A 21414-nucleotide genomic window follows, 5' to 3' on the forward strand; every position below is an offset into this window, starting at 1 on the left:
TGATTAGGATACCAGGTGAGGCTCTTTAAAATTTTTCTGTGATGATTTTCATGACAGTGTGTTGGAGTTATGGCACAAATTTTCCACATTTCATAATATACAATTGTCTGAAGTAATCATCTTCAAATTTCAAAAATGTGTGCTGTCTTAACTAAAAGAATTTGAAATTTGATAGGGAAGGGGGGAAAACCAAGACGGGTGGGGAGTGTGGGGGGGGAGGGATACGGGTACCAAGACATGTGAAAGGGTATCAATGTATGTGAATTAATGCACCTTCTATCTGGCAAATATCATGTAACCCTTTTACTAATTACAATAAAAAAAACAAATATGAAAAAAAACAAAAAAAAAGAATTTAAACATCAGATTTGGGCTTTAAATATTCATATCTATTACTATGCTCTTATAACTACTTTAAAACATAATTTTAAACCAGAGTACCAATTTACTGATAAGATATAAAGGGAAATGTCAAATCTATACCAGCATAATTAAAATTATTTTAACTTTTAAAATGATTTGTACAGACTACTGTGGTCATATGTAAGCCTAGATATAACTTGAATTATATAATTCACATAGCATAATTAGAAAAAAAAATACACTTTTCTTACACAGTACTAGTTTTTTTTTTTTTGGTCATGGGGCTTGAACTCTAGGCCTGGGTGTAGTTGTTGAGGAACTCGGTGCTGCTTCCAGTACTACTCTTAATATGCATTTTCTAAGTAAGTTAAAATTTTAATTTTGAGTAATCAAGTCTCAAAGTTTACAGTATACATTTGCTTAGTAACTACAAATGTAATTTTCTTTTCTGTTCAATTTGTATTTCATTATAAGTAACTACTATAAATATTTATAATTTTAACTACTTTTCCAATGATTAAGATACATGCAGAATTTTACCCAGGGATTTTGAAGAGATTGATGAAAGCTAACTGTAACAAAGCAAGATATTTACTGAACTGAACCCATTGTGCAATTATAAAATGAAGAAATTCCACTTATGCCAAAATGAAGAAATATCAAAACAAAAAGTTACGTCCAAATTTTCTGTTCCTGAAGGTATAAAATAAGCTCAGAACTCATATATATGAGTTAGATATAATATATATGATAAATATATTAATATTTATTTATTTATGTCATGGGGCTAGAATTCAGGGCCTGGGCACCGTCCCTGAGTCTCCGGGGATTTTTCAGCCTAGGCTGGCATTGAACCCTGATCCTCTGGAATCAACGTCCTGAGTAGTTATGACTACAGGCATGAGACACTAGTGCTGGCCAAAAACATGCAAAAAAATAAAACTTGACTTTTAAGTTTGTGAATTTACCAAAAATTAGACTGGCAGTTTGGGTATAAGTTTTGTTTTAGGAGTCCCAAGATTCTGGAGCTGGCAAATCACAGAGTGCCTACCTAGTAAGTTTAAGACCCTGAACTCAAACCCAAATCACACCAAACAAATAGATTAAAGTAACCTACAATTATAAAAACAACTTACCTGATAACAGTTGAACTTGAAAAATTACTTTAAAAGGTAAAAATGATTCACATTTTTGTACCAAAAGTCAAATTTCTTTTATATCTGATACTTTAAAATATTTATAAATACTTAAGCTACAGGACATAATGAGAAGTTTCTTCAGGTGTTACAAGCAAAATGCCTGAGACATATATATAATGCAAAGAGGACAAGTTATCTTCAGAATCTCCATTAACACTTGGCTACTCTTCTTTTAGGCTAATTGCATCATTTTCATTATCAATTCTAAAATGTGTATTTTAACAGAAAAAAGAGGTGAAATTAAGATAAATAACAGAAATGACTGGGAAAAATAATCATATGAAGAATGTATATTTAGCCAGTAAGTGATATTTAGATATATTGAAACTCATCTTGAAAACAAATATAGCTACTATAAAAAGTTTGTTCTTTTTTTTGGAATTGGGGATTAAATACAGAGCTTTATGTATTATAGGTAGGCACTCTAAAACTGAGCTACTTTCTCAGCTTAACCACAGTAGTGATTAATGTCTTATATTTGTAACTAATTACTAAAATTTATTTTAAAATCAATCTTCACTGAATACACATGTTTTATAACTCCTAAATACCTACTTAAATTAAAAAGTTACTATAGGGGCCGGGAGTTTGGCCTAGTGGTAGAGTGCTTGACTAGCATGTAGGAAGATCTGGGTTCCACTTCTTGGTACTACATATACAGAAAAAGCTGGAAGTGGTGCTGTGGCTCAAGTGATACAAGGATAGCCTTAGGAAAGAGCAATTACAGTGCTCAGGCCCTGAATTCAAGCCCCACGACTGGCAAAAAAAAAAGTTATTATAACCATGTTGTTAAAACAGCTACTAAGCAAAACAACTAAACAGCTTATAATGTAAATTCATCACAGTTATGGTTTATCCAGGATTATAGAAGTCAACTATCTTTTACCCTGTGGTATATACTTAAAGTACTTATTTATACAAAAATATAAGACAATTGAATCTTAAGAATTACTTACCTGAGGTATAACAATATCTGCTAATGCCTTCGAAAGCCTATATAATTCCATTGTATTTTCTAATTTCAAGGAACCATTATGCTGGACATCATATTTTATACAGTCATATATATCAGGGATTTTACTGATATCATATCTTCCATTCTTTGTTTTAAAGTCTTTCTCCAACTTGGACCATCTACGTAGCATAAGCTCCAATGTTTCACTATGGTAAAGCTGAATATCTACAACAAATTAATTTTCAGTATAGTTTTTAAAATCTGATTAAGAATCTATATTGCAATGTTGACTATTAAATTTTGTTTTTAGTTTTGAAACAATGTCTTAATATGTGGTTGAGTATGTCTTCAAACTTATTTTTATAACCAAGACTGGCCTTAAATTTCCTATCCTCTGGTCTCAGGCTCCTGAGTGCTAGGATTAGAGACAGAGGCACATGGCAAAAAGTTTTCCCTCTTTACTAGCTTTTTTAGTGCTTGTCCTGAGGCTTGGACGCAGGGGCAGGGCTCTGTCCTTGAGCTTATTTTGTTAGAGGCTGGAACTCTACTATTTCAGCCACAGCTCTACTTACATCTTTTCTGGTGTTTAAATGGAGATAGAGTCTCATACATTTTCTTGAATAGGCTAGCTTTGAACTGCAGTCCTCAGAGCTCAGCCTCCTAAGTAGCTAGGATTGCATGTGTGAGCCATAGGCTCTGGGCTTTTATTAGATTTTTATTTAAAAAACAAGTAAAACAATAAGATTCTATAGTTACTATTATATAAAAGTACAATATGGAAACATTAACATTAGATAATCTAAACAGTAAGATCATTATATTTGAAAATTTCTTATACATATTTTGACTGTGTGGTCCAATAAAAACAAATTAAAAAAAACAAAAATTCAAAAACTTAAAAACTTCCATTTCCTCTTATGCAACTTTGCTAATGCAGAGAAGCACTCAGTACATTGTGAGACCTTATTATTAATTGAATTTTTCTGAGTGTTTCTCTGCTTTTAATTTAGTAAAAAATATGATTCCTAGAACTCAAATAGTACCCAAAATAAAGGTAAAAGGTATGATAGTCTTTCCAAGGTAAAAAGGGCATATAATGTGCTTAATTTGTAACACCGATTTGCTGAAAAGTAGCATGTCCTTAGAAGTTAGGCAGCAATATGGAAAAAATAAATCACGTAACTGTAGTTTACTACTGAATTCTACATGTTCTAAGAATTAGTATTTTTTTCTTAATGTAGTTTCCAGGGTACCATACATGGATACCTATTATATTTGTGGTTTTTCATATTTTTAATATCTCAAGGTATAGCTCAGTGGTAGAGTGTGTGCTTCACTTATATTTTTGATATAAAATATTACTATAAGCACATACCATTACCTAATGTTTTTAGACTTACATAAGGACTTGGTATAAACATCTGGATAACTGAGTTCACAAAAGGCTTTTTCCATAAATTATTAACTTTAAGAAAAAAAAGAAAAAAATAACAAACTATAAAATTATATTTCAATTCTGAATTTTAAATATTATGCTAGACTTAAAATTAACATAATGAGCAGAAAAGAATCTTCAAAATTAAAAGCAGTACAAATGAATCATTTGTATCAAGTTGTTAACTCTGGAAGCATGATCACACTTTCTTGTTTGCTCCCTTTTAAAAAAAATATTGCCTTAGTATTAAATAATGTTAAATAATTAGATAATCAAAAGGGAATTTTGTATTGTCATTTTCATGCAATCTCAGATAAAATACATAATGTCGCTATTTTTCCTTTCCTGGATATATATTTATTTATACTATGTCTATACCTCCAGAGAAGCTCAATTTCTTAACACCAGAAGACTGGTGATACTATTAAAAAATGTTTAAATTAACTGAACATGAATTGTTATCTTATGTTCTAAGGAAAATATATTTACCTGATGACTTGGGATCTTCCATTCGATGTCTGATTTGAGAAGTCAAGCTTTGAACCAAAGAATAAACTTTGTCACAAGTCTTCACAGGATTTTTGATTAAATGCATTGATTTGATCAGAGAAATGCTTCCAGAGGGAGTAAGCTATAAATGAATAAAGTATATACATTACATTTAGTTATGTCTAGTTATTTCAGAGGATAATAATATGATTTTCCAGTAGACGGAAAATAATTCCATTCTACAAATTAAGATGACACCTAACATACAGTAATAAGATCAAGGGAGAAGTCTCAATATTCTATGTTACAAAAATATTAAACATGAACTTTCATTAGCTTACCCACAGAGATATTCAGAAGTAAATAGCTTAAAAGATGACATCTGATGAGAATTAGCTGATATGAGTAATAAATACAAATCGGGTTTAAGATATATCTATATGTAATTATACTAAGCTTCTATTATCACCTTTTTCCACATGAAGTAGTTAACTGAGGCTAAATAACTTGATTATGGCCAAATAATTATTACGTGAAGAAGAGAACTTAAACACGGAATTATGGCTACAAAGCTGGTACTCTTTACTTTTTTTTTGGCCTATCCTGGGCTTAAGCTCAGAGCCTGAGTACTGTCCTTGGATTTCCTCAAGGCTAGAATTCTACCACTTGAGCCTCAGCACTACTTCTGGTTTTTTTCTATGTATTGTGGTATCAAGGAATGGAACCTGGGTCTTCATGATGCTAGGCAAGCATTCTACCACTAGGCCAAACTCCCAGCCCCACTGGTACTCTTTATCACTATGTTGGTTACCATGTCGTTCTAATGAATTCTTCTAAATGAAATATAAACCATTAATGGTACAATAGTTGCAAACACCAATTTTGACACTGAGTGTGGCAAGTTAATCACCTGAAGTAAAATTTTAAAACATAATTGTTAAGTAGAATTCTATTACTGGGTATAGAGGACTAGGTAGTTCGATCCAATTAAAAACTTCTATATTCTTTCTTTGTAAAGAATTTCATGCTGGGCATGGTGGCTCTTGCCTGTAATCCTAGCTACTCAGGAGGCTGAGATCTGAGGATCACAGTTCAAAGACAGCCTGGGCACTAAAGTCTGTGAGACTTTTATCTTCAATTAACCACCAGAAAACTGGAAATGGTGTTGTGGCTCAAGGGGTAGGGCAGTTGCCTTGAGCTGAAGAACTCAGGGACAATACTCAGGCCCAGAGCTCAAACCCCATGACTGACCAAAAAAAAAAAAAAAAATTCTCCCTCTCTCATCTACCCTCTTTCTTTTGTTGTTGTTGTTGTTGTTTTGATTGCCAGTCTTGGGCCTTGAACTCAGAACCTAGGCATTGTCCTTGGGCTTTCTCAAGGCTAGAGCTCTACCACTTGAGCCACAATATCATTTCTGGCTTTTTTTCTATGTATGTGGTACCAAGGAATTGAACCTGAGTCTTTGTGCATGCTAGGCAAGCACTCTACCACGAGGCTAATCTCCTGGCCCCTACCCTATTTTTTTATAAGTATCAGTTAGTTATAAAAAAGGGCTTCATTTTGACATGCCCATATATGCATCCAACTATACCTCTTCATCCTTCTTCCATCTCCTACTTCCCAAACCAACCACAACAATTTTCATTGTTCCATTTCTGTATATCTACATAAAGTATTTTAACTACCTACCAATAATAATATTTATACTAGTACTAATATTTCTCTACCGGGCAACTGCATCTTTGCTTGCATTTTTTATGGTGCAATAAGCTCTCCATTTATATATGTGTATGTGTGTGTGTGTGTGTGTGTGTATGTGAGTCGTGGGACTTGAACTCAGGGCTTAGGTGATGTGAGTCTTTTGCTTAGGGCTAGTGTTCTATCACTTGAGCCACAGCTCTACTTCTGTCTTTTTTGTAGTTAATTGGAGATAAGTCTCATAGTCTTTCCTGCCTAGGCTAGCTTTGAACCACAAGCCTCAGATCTCAGCCTCTTGAGTAGGTAAGATTACAGGCAGGAGGTACTGGTATATAGCTTCTATTTTCTTAAGTTCTTTTCAGCATAAAGTATTTCCTAATGTAAATGACCTACCTTTTCATAATCTTCAGCAGTAAAATCTCTGTCTTTCTGAAGAATTTCATGAAGTCTTGCTTTCACACGTTGCTGACAACTGCTTAGAGAATCACTATCACTGTCCAAAAGACCATTCATGTTTGCACTTTTCACCATCTGAACAAGAATGGGTGTAAGCTCTCCTTCTAGAGCCAATAGCCCCTAAACACATGAAATAAAATCAACAATTTACAAATAGGCAGTGTCATAATGTTTAGTTAATAATACAATAGTTCATCATTGCTAGTTGCTAGCTTTATAAGGAAGTACTAGATTCGATTTTTTTCATATTCTACTAACGTAAAACTGTTCAAAAATATTTGATACAAATTTTAGAAATTTTACCCCCCCCTCTTTTTTTCAAATAAACCTTTGCAAAAGCGGCTGCAGTCATCTGGACTCGTCCTTCATCAGAAGCATATATTTTGAGGTCATGTCGATAGGTACTATGTAATCGAAGTAAACCGCAACCAGGAAATCCTGCATAATCTCCTGAAAAAAAAGTCCTCAAATCACTTAAGCTATATTTTCACTTTATTGTATTTCTACATGTGCTTAAGAATATCACAAAGTAAACCACGATTCGAGAATAAAATGCAGGATTTTAATTACATTCAAAAAATTTCAAGACTTACCTTGACCTCCAGGATACATACACCTAAAAGCTCTTCCAAGTTCTTCAGCCTGGACTCGGCCTGCAGGGGTTAATTCTCCTCCCCATTTCAGAACCAAAAGTAAGGATGGTTGTTCTTTTCGACTGTCTAGAACACATGAGTAAATAACACAAATGTTTATTTTAAAACATGTATATGTCAGTATATTTTTTTTTCACTGTGTTCTCTTCTGAAGTTAAATTTAGACCATGTATAAATTATTTTATTTTCTAAATGTACCTATCTTTGTGAGATATTGCTTCCTTCAAAAATTACCTTTGCTCTACCTGTGAAAGTATTACTAAATTTTAAAATCTCCAACTTGGAAAGGCTCCCATTTTTCTTTGCAGAGAATTACTGCTTTCCCTTCCTATACTTATAGTGCTTTAGCCAGCATGCAAGTCCCCAAAACTATTAAGATTTTTCAAAAGTCAACAATGTATAGAAGTCAAAAATCAACAATGCATAGAAAGTTACTAAGCATATAAAACTTAATAGATATTAAAACAACAAACCTTCCTCTTCACTAGATGTTTTAGGGCAACCATGAGGGAGATATGTCAATTGGACCTTACGATTTATTCCAGAAAAATGGCCATACCTGAAAAATAAAATGGCAAACCAGAAATGAACAGGATTCATAAAGGCCTGATGAACAATAGAGGATTAGTAGAATTAAGAAAAACTAAAATGTAGAAAAATTCTATCCTATTGAAAATAAAATGTGAAAAACTTTTAGATAAAAGTTAGACAATTCCAAAATAAAACACAATGAACACGTACAAAAATATAAACATGTTTGCCTTTACTAACAAAGGGTATGAGATTATTACTGATTTATATCCATAATTAATAGGTATTGACTTTAAAATATAGTTTTAAACTTTTAAAATTTAAACAGCATTTCTAAGTAGTATTTCAGAGAATATCCTAATATAAGTAATGTCTCTTAACCTTTTTGTTAAAATTAAATTCACTGTCATATTTGATTTTTATATAGTTCTTTTCAACTGTAATGATCAAGAGAAAAAAAACTTTACATTGAAGAAAATTTAAATGGAAAAAGTAGAACTATAAGGAATTATCAAAATTAAGACTTTCAAAAAAGATCCTCACATTTCTAAAACAGTCTTAAGTTGTTCAAGTTTTGGCTTATTTTCTTCAATTTCAGAATCATTATTCTGTCCGAGCTCCATAAGAAGTTGTCTTGCAATATCCAGAACTTCCTTTAGAATGAATTAATAACAGATTAACAATTTTATTTAACTTTACCATTAATAATTTAAAACCACACAAAGTAAACAGACTTGCCTGTAATTGTTTTGGTTTCTTGAGTTTTAGCTTTCCTGATTTATATCCATTACACTTTTCAAACAGATCAAAAAATCTTGTGAAAAATATAGAGCATTGTTAGTTACTTGCAATAATTGATACATATATAAATTTGTATTGATGTATATAAATTATATATTCAAACTTTTAATGAAATGATACTGAATAAGTATAAAAATCGACAGATGTGCTTTCATTTTCCACTGTATCTTATTGCAACTTTACTATTTATATCACCTCAGAGACAAGATCTTGCTATGTTGCCTCTTTTGGCCTCAAATTCTTGGGTTCATGTTATTCTACTGGCTTGGCCTCCCAAGCACAAATAACCAGGAAAAATAGTCTCGATACACTAACATTTTGCTCCTCTACTTTTCTGATAAACCTCAGAACCTTTCTCAACTTCCTCAACAGGTCTGATATTTAAGTTTTTTTCTAGGACTTGGAATGTAAACCCTGGGTTAGATTCCTCCATACCACAAAAACAGAAAAAGCCAGAAGTGGCATGGTAGAGTGCTAGCCTTAAGGCAAAAGATGCTCAGAGACAGTGTCCAGGCCCTGAGTTCAATCCCCAGTACTAGCCAAAAAAAAAAAAAATTTTTCAAGATGAAAACTGAACATGAAATTAAACAACAACAAAAAAATATTCTCTTGACAGTGCATAGTTTAGAATACAAATGGCTTTCAGAAAGCAATGCAAGAGAATGTACTTTTATGACAGCATATAAAAGCCTATTAAAACTGATATGTAGTAATTCTGCCACAGTAATATTCAGGTCCTAAGATACATATTTACTTTAAATGAATTTGTATACATTTAATGTACCTATCATGGTCAAGAAATACTAGGTAGCAATTTTTCTATATGAAATACTAGTCTAAAAACTTCATGTATCAAAATCTTAAATCTAAATTTGAGCTTTGTTTCTTTTGAACCATACTTTTGATGCCTCACTTCCATTTTCATTTTTTGCTTTGGTGTTCGATCTCCATGACGTATGACAGCTATGACACATCTAAGTTCCATCCTACAATGAAGGAAACATAGGTTCTTAATATTCTTAATGAAGACTTGTAATGTATAATTAAGACTATAGGATCCAGGCCAGGAGCGTAGCCTATGGTAGAGTGCTTGCCTAACATGCATGAAGCCCTGAGTTCAATTCCTCCCAACTACATATACAAAAAAACCAGAAGAGGCACTGTGGCTCAAGTGGTAGAATGCTAGCCTTGAGAAAGTTCAGGGCTTAGGCCCTGAGTTCAAGCTCTAGGACTGGTGAAAGTAAAAAAAAACAAACAACAATATATATATATATACACATATATATATGTATATATATATGTACACACATATATATAGTGTCCAATTAATTATTGAAGATTATCATTTACCATTTCAAGATTTCCCCATAAAGAACAGCATTTGTAATAATTCAGTATCAATTTTATGAAATCAAATCCTGAAAGATTTAAGCAGGGGATAGAAGTGTGTGCTTGCCTAGCATGCATGAAGCCCTGGGTTTGATTTCTTGGTACCATATACACAGAAAAATCCAGAAGTGTTGCTGTGGCTCAAGGAGAGTGATAGTCTTATCAAAAGAAGAGGTTAAAATGGCAGAAAAGCATATGAGAAAAATGTTCATCATCCATGGTCATAAAGGAAATACAAATAAAAACAACCCTAAGATACCACCTTACCCCAATAAGAACGGCCAAGATTTTGAACTCAAACAATGACAGATGCTGGCAGAGTTATGGAGAAACAGGAACCCTACTGCACTGCTGGTGGGATTGGAAACAAGTTCAGCCACTCTGGAGAGCAGTGTGGAGGTTTCTTAAAGAACTGAAAACAGACCTTCCCTATGATCCTGCCATACCACTCCTGGGCATCTATCCTGAACACCATAACCCAGGATATAATAAGGACACCTGCTCAGCTATGTTCATCTCTGCACAATCCAGATGCCCAACTGCAGAGGAATGGATGCAAAAAATGTGATATATATATATATATACACACACACACACACACACACACACACACACACACACACATACATACACAATGGAATTCTACATAGCCAACAGACAATATAAAATAATGGCATTTGTAGGGAAATGTATGAATCTAGAGTGAATCATGCTGAGTGACATAAGTCAAGACAAAAGGAACAAAAGGCGCATAGTCTCCTTAATATGTGGCTATTAGATCCAAATAGTGCAAGAGCAAGAACTCAATATTTACGTACTCAATGCTATGGACATGGTATTTGAAATATAAACACAACTACATAGACATAAAAATTTGTTACTCTATAGACATAATATTTTATTACATAGATTAATATGTATCTATAACATATAAACCCTCAGCCTAACTTTAATTAGGTCCTAAAATCTAAGTGCCAGTTATTGTATATAGAAATTCCCTTCTTGAATACTTGTTTGTCATTTGAAATATGATGTAAAAATCAATGTTAATAAATTCTTTAATAAAATAATATTTATACACATATACAATGTCCAATTAAATATTGAATATTATCATTTATCAATTAAAGATTTCCCCATAAAGAACAGTATTTACAATAATTCAGTATCAATTTTATGAAATCAAATTCTGAAACATTTAAGCAGGGGCTAGAAGTGTGGCCTAGTGGTAGAATGTCTGGCTAGCATGCATGAAACCCTGGATTTGATTTTTTGGTACCATATTCACAGAAAAATGTAGAAGTGGTTCTGTGGCTCAAGAAGAAGAGTGCTAGCCTTGAAAAAGCTCAAGGACAGTGTCCAGGCCATGAGTTCAAGCCCAAGGACTGGCAAAAAGAAAAAGAAAAAGATTTATGCAGCCAGAGGAAGAGAAGATACTAAGATCCAAAATACAATGCTTTCACATAGAGATGAAAATGTTAACCCCGGAATAAAAGAGAATACCGATTGACCCCGAATTTCATTAAGTATTGCATATTATACTATTAAGAGTGGCTAAAATTTCATTAAATCAAAATAAACAACTTTACTTGATGAATGTTATATTTATATATTTGCTATTCTTTCTCATGTGAACAGTAAACATTTAAAATAACTCCCCTTAAGGCCAGGAGAATGGCGCAGTGGTAGAGTGCTTGCCTAACATGCATGAAGCTCTAGGTTGGATTCCTTGACACTATACACAGAGAAAAAGCCAGAAGTGGTGCTATAGCTCAAGAGGTTGAGCACTAGTCTTGAGAAAGCCCAAGGACAAAGCACAGCTCTCAAGTTTAAGCCCCAGGACGGGCAATAAATAAATAAATAAATAAATAAGTGCAGTATTTGACCAAGGGTAAACTACTGTACACAACACTTAGGGATTATTAATAAAATTATGTCAAAAAAATCACATGAAGTATGTTTGGAAAAAACTACTTTGAAAAACCCAATATACCAATCAGTACTTATAAGAATGTTCAACATGATACTATATAGCTCTAAGCAGTGATTATGAAGCATTCACTCAACTCATGTGACTTGTCAATTTACTTAGCAGTGTTATAAAACACTGGTAACATTGGTTTAATTTACTTACTTCGAGATGTAACTTGACAGTCAAATTTACAAGACTACTAGGAACCTTTGTACTTATTGACATCTCCTCTGTTATATGGCTGATTAGGTGATTCTATAAATATTTAAGCATGTTTTATTATTTCATTTATAATATTATATGACTTTTAGTTTAGAGGACACTGGTACAAGCCTATAATCTCTTACTCCATCATCAAGCTAAATTATATGACAACATAAATAGCAAACTGTCTAATAATCATTCCAAAATTTAATTTTTATTTTAATAACAGACTAATGAAAAACTAAGAAGTCCAGAATAAGAATAGTTCAAACTTACATAGTTCCAGATGTAGTTGGTACAATTGGAATGTCTTCAGCTTCTAAGGGTATTGACCAAGGAATATGAAATTGTGGAGCAAGCTCTCTCATTACAATATTCCTTAAAAACCAAAGAAATGTATTCAATATTGACTTACAGATAAACCTGAGTAATAAAATACCAAACTGGGAATTTGTCTAATTCAGTTTTAAACCATACATTAATACCATGTTTAAATAAATCAAGATGATTATATAATTTCCAATTAGATATATCCTAAAATCCAAGATTGTCTTTTATTCATCACTTATTATAGATGACCAAGCAGCTATAAAGACCTCCCAATATACTGTGTTGCTAAGGATTGAACTAGGTTTGTAGATGCAGAGCAAACTCTCTACCACTGATCCACAGCAATAGCCTCGACAAAACTATTTTACATATGTTTATTTTTAATAAATTACTACTATACTGTACTAATACAGGAACAACAATGAAGGTATTTTCATATAACTATGTTTTCTGATTGTGTTCAAACATAGCATTTACTCGTCGTAAAACTCTGTCCGCAATTTCATCTTAAGCATAGCTTCACAAATTTGAAGCATTCTATAAAAGGTGACTCTACTGAATATCAAAAATTTCCTTTTCTTATAGTTCTGTGACATACTCTTTGAAATGTTCCTGAATCAAGGTATAAAGAAAACACTTATTGTGTTTGACCAAGAATATAAAAATAGTTATAATACCTTCAAATAAAATATGTATCTAGAAAGAATTACATTCCAAAACAATATGGAATTTTCTTTTATGTGGGTTTCTTATTTAACAAATGTTAGTTTAATACCAAGTAAGACATTGAAACATCTCATCTATAATTATACAGGAAAAACTGATGAAGTTTTGATTAATAAAAACTATGTTATAGCATTTTTAAATCTGTATGAGTTTAAAACTCATCTACAGTGATCATATCATTATCTATTCATAATAATCTAAAGCTTAATTCAGGATTGGACCGTCTCTGGAAAAATCTCATTTAAATAAACACTCATTGTTCCTCAAGAAACGTTAAAAGTTCATGTTTAAATGAAATGTAAAAAGAAAGAGGAATGCGATGAATTCTTACCCCAGTATTTTTGCACAATCATCATAATACTTCATGGAATTTTTCACAAAACTGAATCCATTGACATCACAGACATAGGACTGTCCATTGGCTCGTAACAAATCAAAGCCACAAACTGTTTGCTATTAAAATAAGTTATAAACTTTAAGGTTCCATTTAAATAGTTATGATTTACTTTCCTAGTCTTCTTGGACTACATCATATTTTATAAATGCCTAAAAAGATATTATTATATTTCAGTCAACTTCAGATAGCAAAATGTTACTTATTTGTAGTATGCATATACCAAGGGCACATTGTGAACTCCACATTATTATCTAGGTTTCTTTTTTTTCATATATTTTTATTGTAATTAATTGAAGGGTTACATTATATTCACCAGATAGAAGGTGCATTACTTCACATACATTGATACTCTTTGTCATGTCTTATTATCTAGGTTTCTTAACATGAAGTAGACACAGAACTATAATCCAGCAAGGATCAGGGAGGCCAAGAAAAGAACATACAGTAGCCAAAGTTCTTCTCACAGCTAAATTATTTTAAATCTTGACAACCACATATATGTGAGCACCTGAAATAAATGTGTTTTAATTAAAACATCAAATCTGCTAAGAGGTATAAATTCCCTGCTCAGCCCATAAATTCCTTTTTTTTTTTAAACTTTTTTTTTCTTGTCGTTTTTTGGTACAGGGGATTGAACCTGATGTTGCATTTGCTAGGCAAGCAGTTTGCCACTGAGCTACATCCCAGCCCTAAAACATTCTTAGTTTTGTATTTTATTGTCATATCATCACACATTAATAAAATGTGATTTTAAGCTTTCAGAATCTGAATAATGTTACAGAAATCTACTCAAATGTATTTAGAGGCTAACATTCCTTCAAAGAAGGAGACATCATATTATTAACATGCAAAATATTTTTAAAAGTTTAATGACCAATAACATTTATTAGTTTAAAAAATTAATATATTTTGTGTGAGTCCTGGGGATTAAACTCAGGATCTGGGTGCTGTCCCTGAGCTTTTTGGTTCAAGGCTAATACTCTACTACTTGAGCCACAATTCCACTTCTGGCTTCTTGGAGTTAACTAGATAAGGGTGAATCTCATGTCTTTCCTGCAGGGGCTGGCTTCTAATCACATTCCTCAGAACTAAGTCTCTTAAGTAGCTAGGATTATGGGCATTAGTCACCAGCACCTGGCTTGCTATAATATAAACTTAAAAGAGCAAAATATATCCATCACTTAATGCAGATTGTAGTATTTCTAGTTAATTCTTTACTATATTAGCATTGAGATAAAAAGTTAATAAGAAAAACAGTGAAATACTACAACTTAGAATTTTTCCTTAAAAGAATATTTATATTGCTTTCATATTATAGTATTTTAAATGTTTTTCCTTTGTTGTTGTTTTGGGTCATGGGGCTTAAACTCTGAACCTGGGCACAGTCACTGAGCTCTTCAGCTCAAGGCTACTGCCTTATTCCTGAACCACAGCCCCACTTCCTGCTTTATAGTGATTAATTGGAGATGAGTGCGTGGCCTGGATTTGAACCTTGATCCTCACATCTTAGCCACCTCAGTAGCTAGGATTATAAGCATCAGCCGCCAAGTTTGGCTTAAATATTTTTTTTTTTAATCACTTCAATAGGGGCTGGGAGTTTGGCCTAGTGGTAGAATACTTGCCTAGCATGCACCAAGACCCGGGTTTGATTCCTTGGTACCACATACATAGAAAAAAGCCGGAAGTGGTGCTGAGGCTCAAGTGGAAGAGCTCTAGCTAGCCTTGAGAAAGTTCAAGGACAGTCCTCAGGCCCTGAGCTTAAGCCCAGGACTGGCAAAAAAAAAAAAAAAAAAAAAAAATCACTTCAATAGGTTTAAAGCCAATGACAGAACAGAGGACTATTATTATTAAACTATTTCTCAATTCTATGAAAGCAATGAAAGCAACACAATCGTGTTCTTAAAATAAGTTAGGCAATACTCTTAAGTATTGGTTTATTGCGTAATTTTAATTTCTGAATAGTTATGTATGTTCTTTTGTTATACAGAATATAATATAAAAATACATATAAACACTAATAGAACGACTTGAAAAGTTCAGATGTGTGAATTACCTTCTTAGCTAATTTCCCTAATTATATAAGTCCAAGTAATGTCTCTTACTCAAAGAAAAGGATTAAAAGTCATTTTACAAGGGCTCTTATGGCTAATATGACATTTTACCTTAAAAGCAAGGCAGACTTTCCAAGCAATTAATTTCTCTCGAGCATTGAGAATCACAGGGTATCGAACTTCCTTTCCTTCGCTATCTCGTTCCACCTTGCCATCAAGGGCAGGAGATTTTCGAGCTTCAGCATGAGCATAGTCTGGACCCACGGTATAAACCTTTATAAATGTTGAATATATATAGTACACATTACATACATGATCAGCAAACAACACATTCAGAAGAAATCAATAGAACATAGTAGATTTCAGGCATACAGTTTTATTTTACAAAGCAAAAATTTCAGTACATTAGAAAAAATTAATATTGTAAAAGGAGTGAGGCTTCATCCTAAAATTGCTCACACTTAACAAAGGAAAGAAAAATAGCTTGTAAGATACTATGGAAAGAAAAATAACTGTCAGATGGGGGATATTGTTAAAGTATCTCACTTTGTTATCTGATATATTGGATATATTTGTATTTGGTTATTTGAAATTGGATAGGGAAGGGGGAAAACAAGATGAGGGGTGGGCATGGGGGGGAGGGAAATGGGGACCAAGGCATGAGAAAGGGTATCAATGTATGTGAATTAATGCACCTTCTATCTGGCGAATATAATGTAATCCTTCTATTAATTACAATAAAAAAATACATGAAAAAAAAGAAAAGTGTGAGAATGAATGAATGCAGACAAGAGAAGAAAAAGAATTGTTTTTGTCTTTTTTCACTTTTTCAGTGGCAACGAGGTTTGAACTCAGGGCCTTGAGCTTAATAAGCTACCTGAGTCACATATTTTTTTTTTTTTAACTTTTAGTTGTTTTTACTAAAGCTGGGCTTACAGCACAGTTGTGCCTCTTGTAATAGCTGAGATTACAAACCTTGCTGGCTTGCTTATTTAGTTAAGGTCTCACTAACATTTTATCCAGACTAGGCTAGAAGTGCAACCGTTCTAATCTCTGCTTCCTAAAATGCCAGGTAAGGCATTCTAAGCAGAGGTAATGAGTACAAAGGACAGAGGTATAAAACACCATGATACATTCATGTACAGAAAACCGTAATTTAATGCATTAGTGTATTTATGCTGACTGGTGGTAGAGCTATTAAATTCATACTTATTAACTCAAATCATGAACTATATGTTATATTTCATTATAGTTGTCACAGATTTCAAAATGTCATTTACATTAGTCACTGTCTGGAAACTAGTACTACTAGAATTCTTATCCTTAATATTTAATTATTAGTGACACTTTAATAAATTATTTAAAAATTGCTATATTAAAAGTTTAGTTTAACTTTTAATAGCTACATTCTAATAAAACAAGTTTCTGTTGTAATTCTGGGTGTTTTACCATACAAGAACACTATTCTTAAAAAAGAATCCACTGGCTTCCAACTGCCAAAGCGGTTCCTGGATTTAAAAGAATCAGGTTGAAAATCCTTAAACAAACAGAGACACAAAACAGAAATGTGATGTGGCAAAATGCTTATCTTTTATTGACAAACTCAAAACAAAATTAAAACCTATATGATATCCAACTTAGATGGCTTGAGTTATGAACTTTACACTTGAGTTACAGTGCATTCAGTTGAAGCTATAACTTAAATTTTGAATTTTGATTTTTCCAAGAACCAGTAACAAATGGTATGTCATGCTGTCAATGCCAGGCACTGGCCCATCAGCAACATGATAATGGGCTTTTGTAAAATACTGATAATCTACATTACACCATGCTGGTATACTATGCTTTTCAGGTTAGGTTTATTACATGCATTTTCAAGTTATAGTATTATTTTTATTTTCTTTCTTTTCCCCTCTCTTTCTCTTCTCGTCCCTACTTATTTACTTACTAAATTAGGATATTTTTAACTTAAAAAGTTTATCAAGACAATATCATCAATAGGCCAAGGAATACTGTACTTGAATTCACTGTATCTTAACATCATATCCCCTTTATTACAAAATTTTGAAACACACTGCCATCAGTCCTACCTTAACATCTGTACCATCTGTAGGCATAAACTCTTCATATATATATGAGCCAGTTTTTCGTACATTGCTTTCTGGGGAATATACACTACTTCTACTGCCAATCTGGAAATAAAAGATGCCCATCAATATAAAATTAATTTTCAGTCGTTTTAATAATATAACCCTTGCTCACTAGCAATTTCCATCTTTGAAGTTTTTAAACCATTTTACATATATGAATATTCAATAAAGGTTATTATGTGTTTGGCATTACATTCTTCCCCACAGTACCTGTCACTGTAACTTATAGGTAAGGTAAAAAGCATAAAAAATATATAACACTAAGAATCATGTTTCTACAATTCCTTCATGTTGCTACATGTAACTCAGATATACTAATTTTTAATAAATGAGTATAACTAAGCCAGAAGTCATCCATTTACTCATAGATTTTATTCTTTGAGTATTACAACAGTGTTCTTTTAAACATTCTTATCCGTGTTACCATGTGACATCTGTGCAAATGTGTCTATAAGGAATTATTGAAGGGCTCACTTAAAATTTATACATATATTGAGGAGGTTTTTAAGAAAATGCTTTAACAATTTAGTCTCTCCAGCAATACGTAACAGACTTACCTATACTTGTTATAATGCCTACTGCATTACCTATACTTGTTATACAGTATTTGCCACGGTAGTTATTAATTTGCATTAATTCATTATTTATGAATGCACTTTTAATTCTGATGTATTGTTAAATTATGTTACTCCATTCTTAACAATGATGTTTGGACTAAGGCTTTTCAACTACTCCATTTTTTTTAATCTCTGCTAATCCATAATGCAGTAAAATGTAGCATTTCAGTTGTTCTTTGCATTTATTTATTATGGATGCAATTAAGCATCCCACCACTAGGCCATGCTTCCAGCCCCAGTAGTACTTTTTTTTATAAACTAATTTTGTGGACTATATTTCTAAAAGGCGGTGTACCTTGAACTAAATTTTCAGTTTGACAGAAACACAAGTAGTAAGTACAGAAAAATCACATAACTTTCCTGGTATTTTTTTTTTGCCAGTCCTGGGCTTGAGCTCAGGGCCTGAGCACTGTCCTTGGACTTTCTCAAGGCTAGAGCTCTACCACTTGAGCCTCAGCACCACTTCTGGCTTTTATCTATGTATGTGGTACCGAGGAATCGAACCCGGGTCTTCATGCATGCTAGGCAAGCACTTTAACCACTAGGCCAAACTCCCGGCCCTCCTGGTATTTTTGAATACAGGATTCCTACAAAACATTAAATAACTACAATGATGTTTTGCTTTTTGAACAGAATATCATGATCATTTTGGGCAATTTATCTCTAATATACATTTCTGAGAGTTCAATATAACTATGAACAAATACTCAACTAATTTCAATAAAATTTCTACAGTGAAGGATATTATTCATACAATCATTACAAAAGTTTACCTTTCTGAAGAGTCTTTGACTTCCACCTCCAGCAGATGTGGGATAGTAAATGTAAACATTGTGATCTTCCGCACTGACTGGCTTTTCTACAAATGGCTTTTGGAAAACTTCCCCATTTACTTCTACATGATCTTCCCCTTCAATCAGATTGCATTCTATAAACCAAATACAAAAGCAATAAAAAATACATACTGCGTTATATCATCTAAATAGCATTAAAAAAAAAGAAAAAAAAACCAATAGACTAACTTCCAACAAACCTGTTTGAACCCTAACAGCAAAAGTGAATTTACCAATATGATTTAGCTCAAAAGTAGAATGCTGGCCTGGCATTTTTAAGTCCCAAGTTCAATGCCCAGCACAGAAGAAAAATTTTTACAAAACTGAATTTCTCTTTTTTTAATGACTGAATTCTATAAGCATTCATTCATCCCAAGCAGCTTTGAAAAAATTATATATATATATATATATATATATATATATATATATATGATCTAGCAGAAACGTTTTTTAAAAAACTTCCTCTTGTGATTCTCATTTGTAGTCATGGCTAAAATCTTCTTTGATATCAATTAAAAACTTTGTCATTACACAGCAATATTCATTATTAGGACATTTCTTATTCCATATCAACATTCGTGTATCTGGCCTATAGTAGTGTATATCCATAAAACAAAAAAAATAAAATAAGCAGATCATAGGACAGACTTTGTAAAGGTGTAGCATTACAAACGTAAGAGTCACATCAATATTTATATAACATGGCTTTCCTAAAGTGATGTCATTAACTGCAATTTAAGTCTTACCTGATTATACATTTTCATTCCTAAAGCATTACTTGAAAATAAATTCTATTTCTAAGAGATGAATAGTTCAGGTTTCTTTTAAAATTCTATTTAGTTTCAATGAAGGTAGCATATTATGTAGGGCATAATAGTGTACATCCTAGATATATGAGTTTTTGTCCATGCTAGGCAAGCACTCTACCACTAGACCATACTCGCAGCCCCCTGGGCTGCATTTTAAATGAATATAACATTTACTTGCTTCAATTATTAAAAAAATTCTATTAATGGAATATTAAAAATTCCTTCTAGTTAGCCAAATTTATGTCAGGGAGCAAATGATTAATTATTTTACATCTCTTAAGTTATTCTTACCTTTGGGATTATTAGGATCACGGTTCAAAATTGCATAACGAGGAAGTAAGATACCTTCAGCTTGAAGAATACTATATACTTCCCTCCTAAAGAAAAAAATACTATTTTACTGCTCTACTTCATAATATATTAATGTACTATTATGCAACTATGATTTTACTATTTTTAACTAAAAAGGATATATACATCAGTCTTTTTAAAATTTTCAAATGAATATGTGATTTAAAATACTGAAAATATGTTCTGAAAAAAGATTTACTGTAAACCAGGCACTGGTGGTTCATATCTATAATCTTACTTACTCAGAGGGTGAGATCTGAGAATTGTGATTTGAAGTCAACCAGGTCTCAAAGTTATTATCAATCACATGATATAAACATTGTTTTATTTGACCAATGTGGGTGGATTTAGAAATTAAATGTTGTTTAAGCATTGCCCCATTACTTGTGAAAGCATTAGTGATTTTATATAAAATAATTTATCTGATTCTCAAGTTCCCTGATCTGTAAAGTTAGTTAACAAATACCTATTTCTGAGTTTTTTGTAAGTATGCAATAAATTAACATACGGTATGTGGGAACACCTGATGCCAAAACATTCTATACTAGGCACTAAATGTTAATTTTCCTTTCCTTAATTCAGTCAACTTTACCACTCACCTATCTTGTATGAGATACTGCATATTCAAGTCATTGATTACAAATGGATTCCTGAGTTTTGCATAGGCAACTGCTTTGTCCAGTGGAAATCCTAAGAACACATATTATTAACATATTCTATACAATCTCAAGATACATTGACATCTAAATACTTAACTTGATGTTACCTCTCATAAAAGAATATTTTCATCATGTACATTAATACCTCCAATGAAAGGTATGAAATAATATAGACTTTGAACTTTATAATAACTCACTTTTCCTAGTTATGTTATTGATGAATCATATTAAGTCAGTGGCTATATTACCAGATGATAGCACTGAATAGTCAATGCATGACTATTCAAATCATTTATTGAATGTAAAATTATCACACTTACACAAAAAAACATAGATATAAATAACA

The 21414-nt window shown here is 32.4% G+C and overlaps 1 protein-coding gene across 16 annotated transcripts in view; it reads right to left on the reverse strand.

Moving 5' to 3' along the window:
* Ppip5k2 (diphosphoinositol pentakisphosphate kinase 2) overlaps positions 1 to 21414 on the reverse strand; it is a 60574-nt gene that overhangs the window by 26045 nt on the left and 13115 nt on the right. For 10 of the 16 annotated variants that reach the window (XM_090331563.1, XM_090331562.1, XM_090331558.1 and 7 more), the window contains 16 exons: positions 21009 to 21099; positions 20350 to 20435; positions 19190 to 19344; positions 17740 to 17841; positions 15761 to 15922; positions 13533 to 13654; positions 12422 to 12523; positions 9480 to 9566; positions 8518 to 8593; positions 8323 to 8432; positions 7722 to 7807; positions 7189 to 7314; positions 6924 to 7045; positions 6533 to 6715; positions 4442 to 4583; positions 2519 to 2742 (listed from right to left, as the gene is read on the reverse strand). In XM_090331563.1, the coding sequence (XP_090187689.1) occupies positions 2519 to 2742; positions 4442 to 4583; positions 6533 to 6715; positions 6924 to 7045; positions 7189 to 7314; positions 7722 to 7807; positions 8323 to 8432; positions 8518 to 8593; positions 9480 to 9566; positions 12422 to 12523; positions 13533 to 13654; positions 15761 to 15922; positions 17740 to 17841; positions 19190 to 19344; positions 20350 to 20435; positions 21009 to 21099 (1976 nt within the window). Of the gene's footprint in view, positions 1 to 2518; positions 2743 to 4441; positions 4584 to 6532; positions 6716 to 6923; positions 7046 to 7188; positions 7315 to 7721; positions 7808 to 8322; positions 8433 to 8517; positions 8594 to 9479; positions 9567 to 12421; positions 12524 to 13528; positions 13655 to 15760; positions 15923 to 17739; positions 17842 to 19189; positions 19345 to 20349; positions 20436 to 21008; positions 21100 to 21414 lie in introns of those variants that run through there. The other 6 variants (XM_090331564.1, XM_090331561.1, XM_090331554.1 and 3 more) reach the window with 2 other exon arrangements.

Source organism: Megascapheus bottae, chromosome 4, assembly GCF_031878675.1.
Source record: "Megascapheus bottae isolate mThoBot1 chromosome 4, mThoBot2.hap1, whole genome shotgun sequence".
NCBI lineage: Eukaryota > Metazoa > Chordata > Mammalia > Rodentia > Geomyidae > Megascapheus > Megascapheus bottae.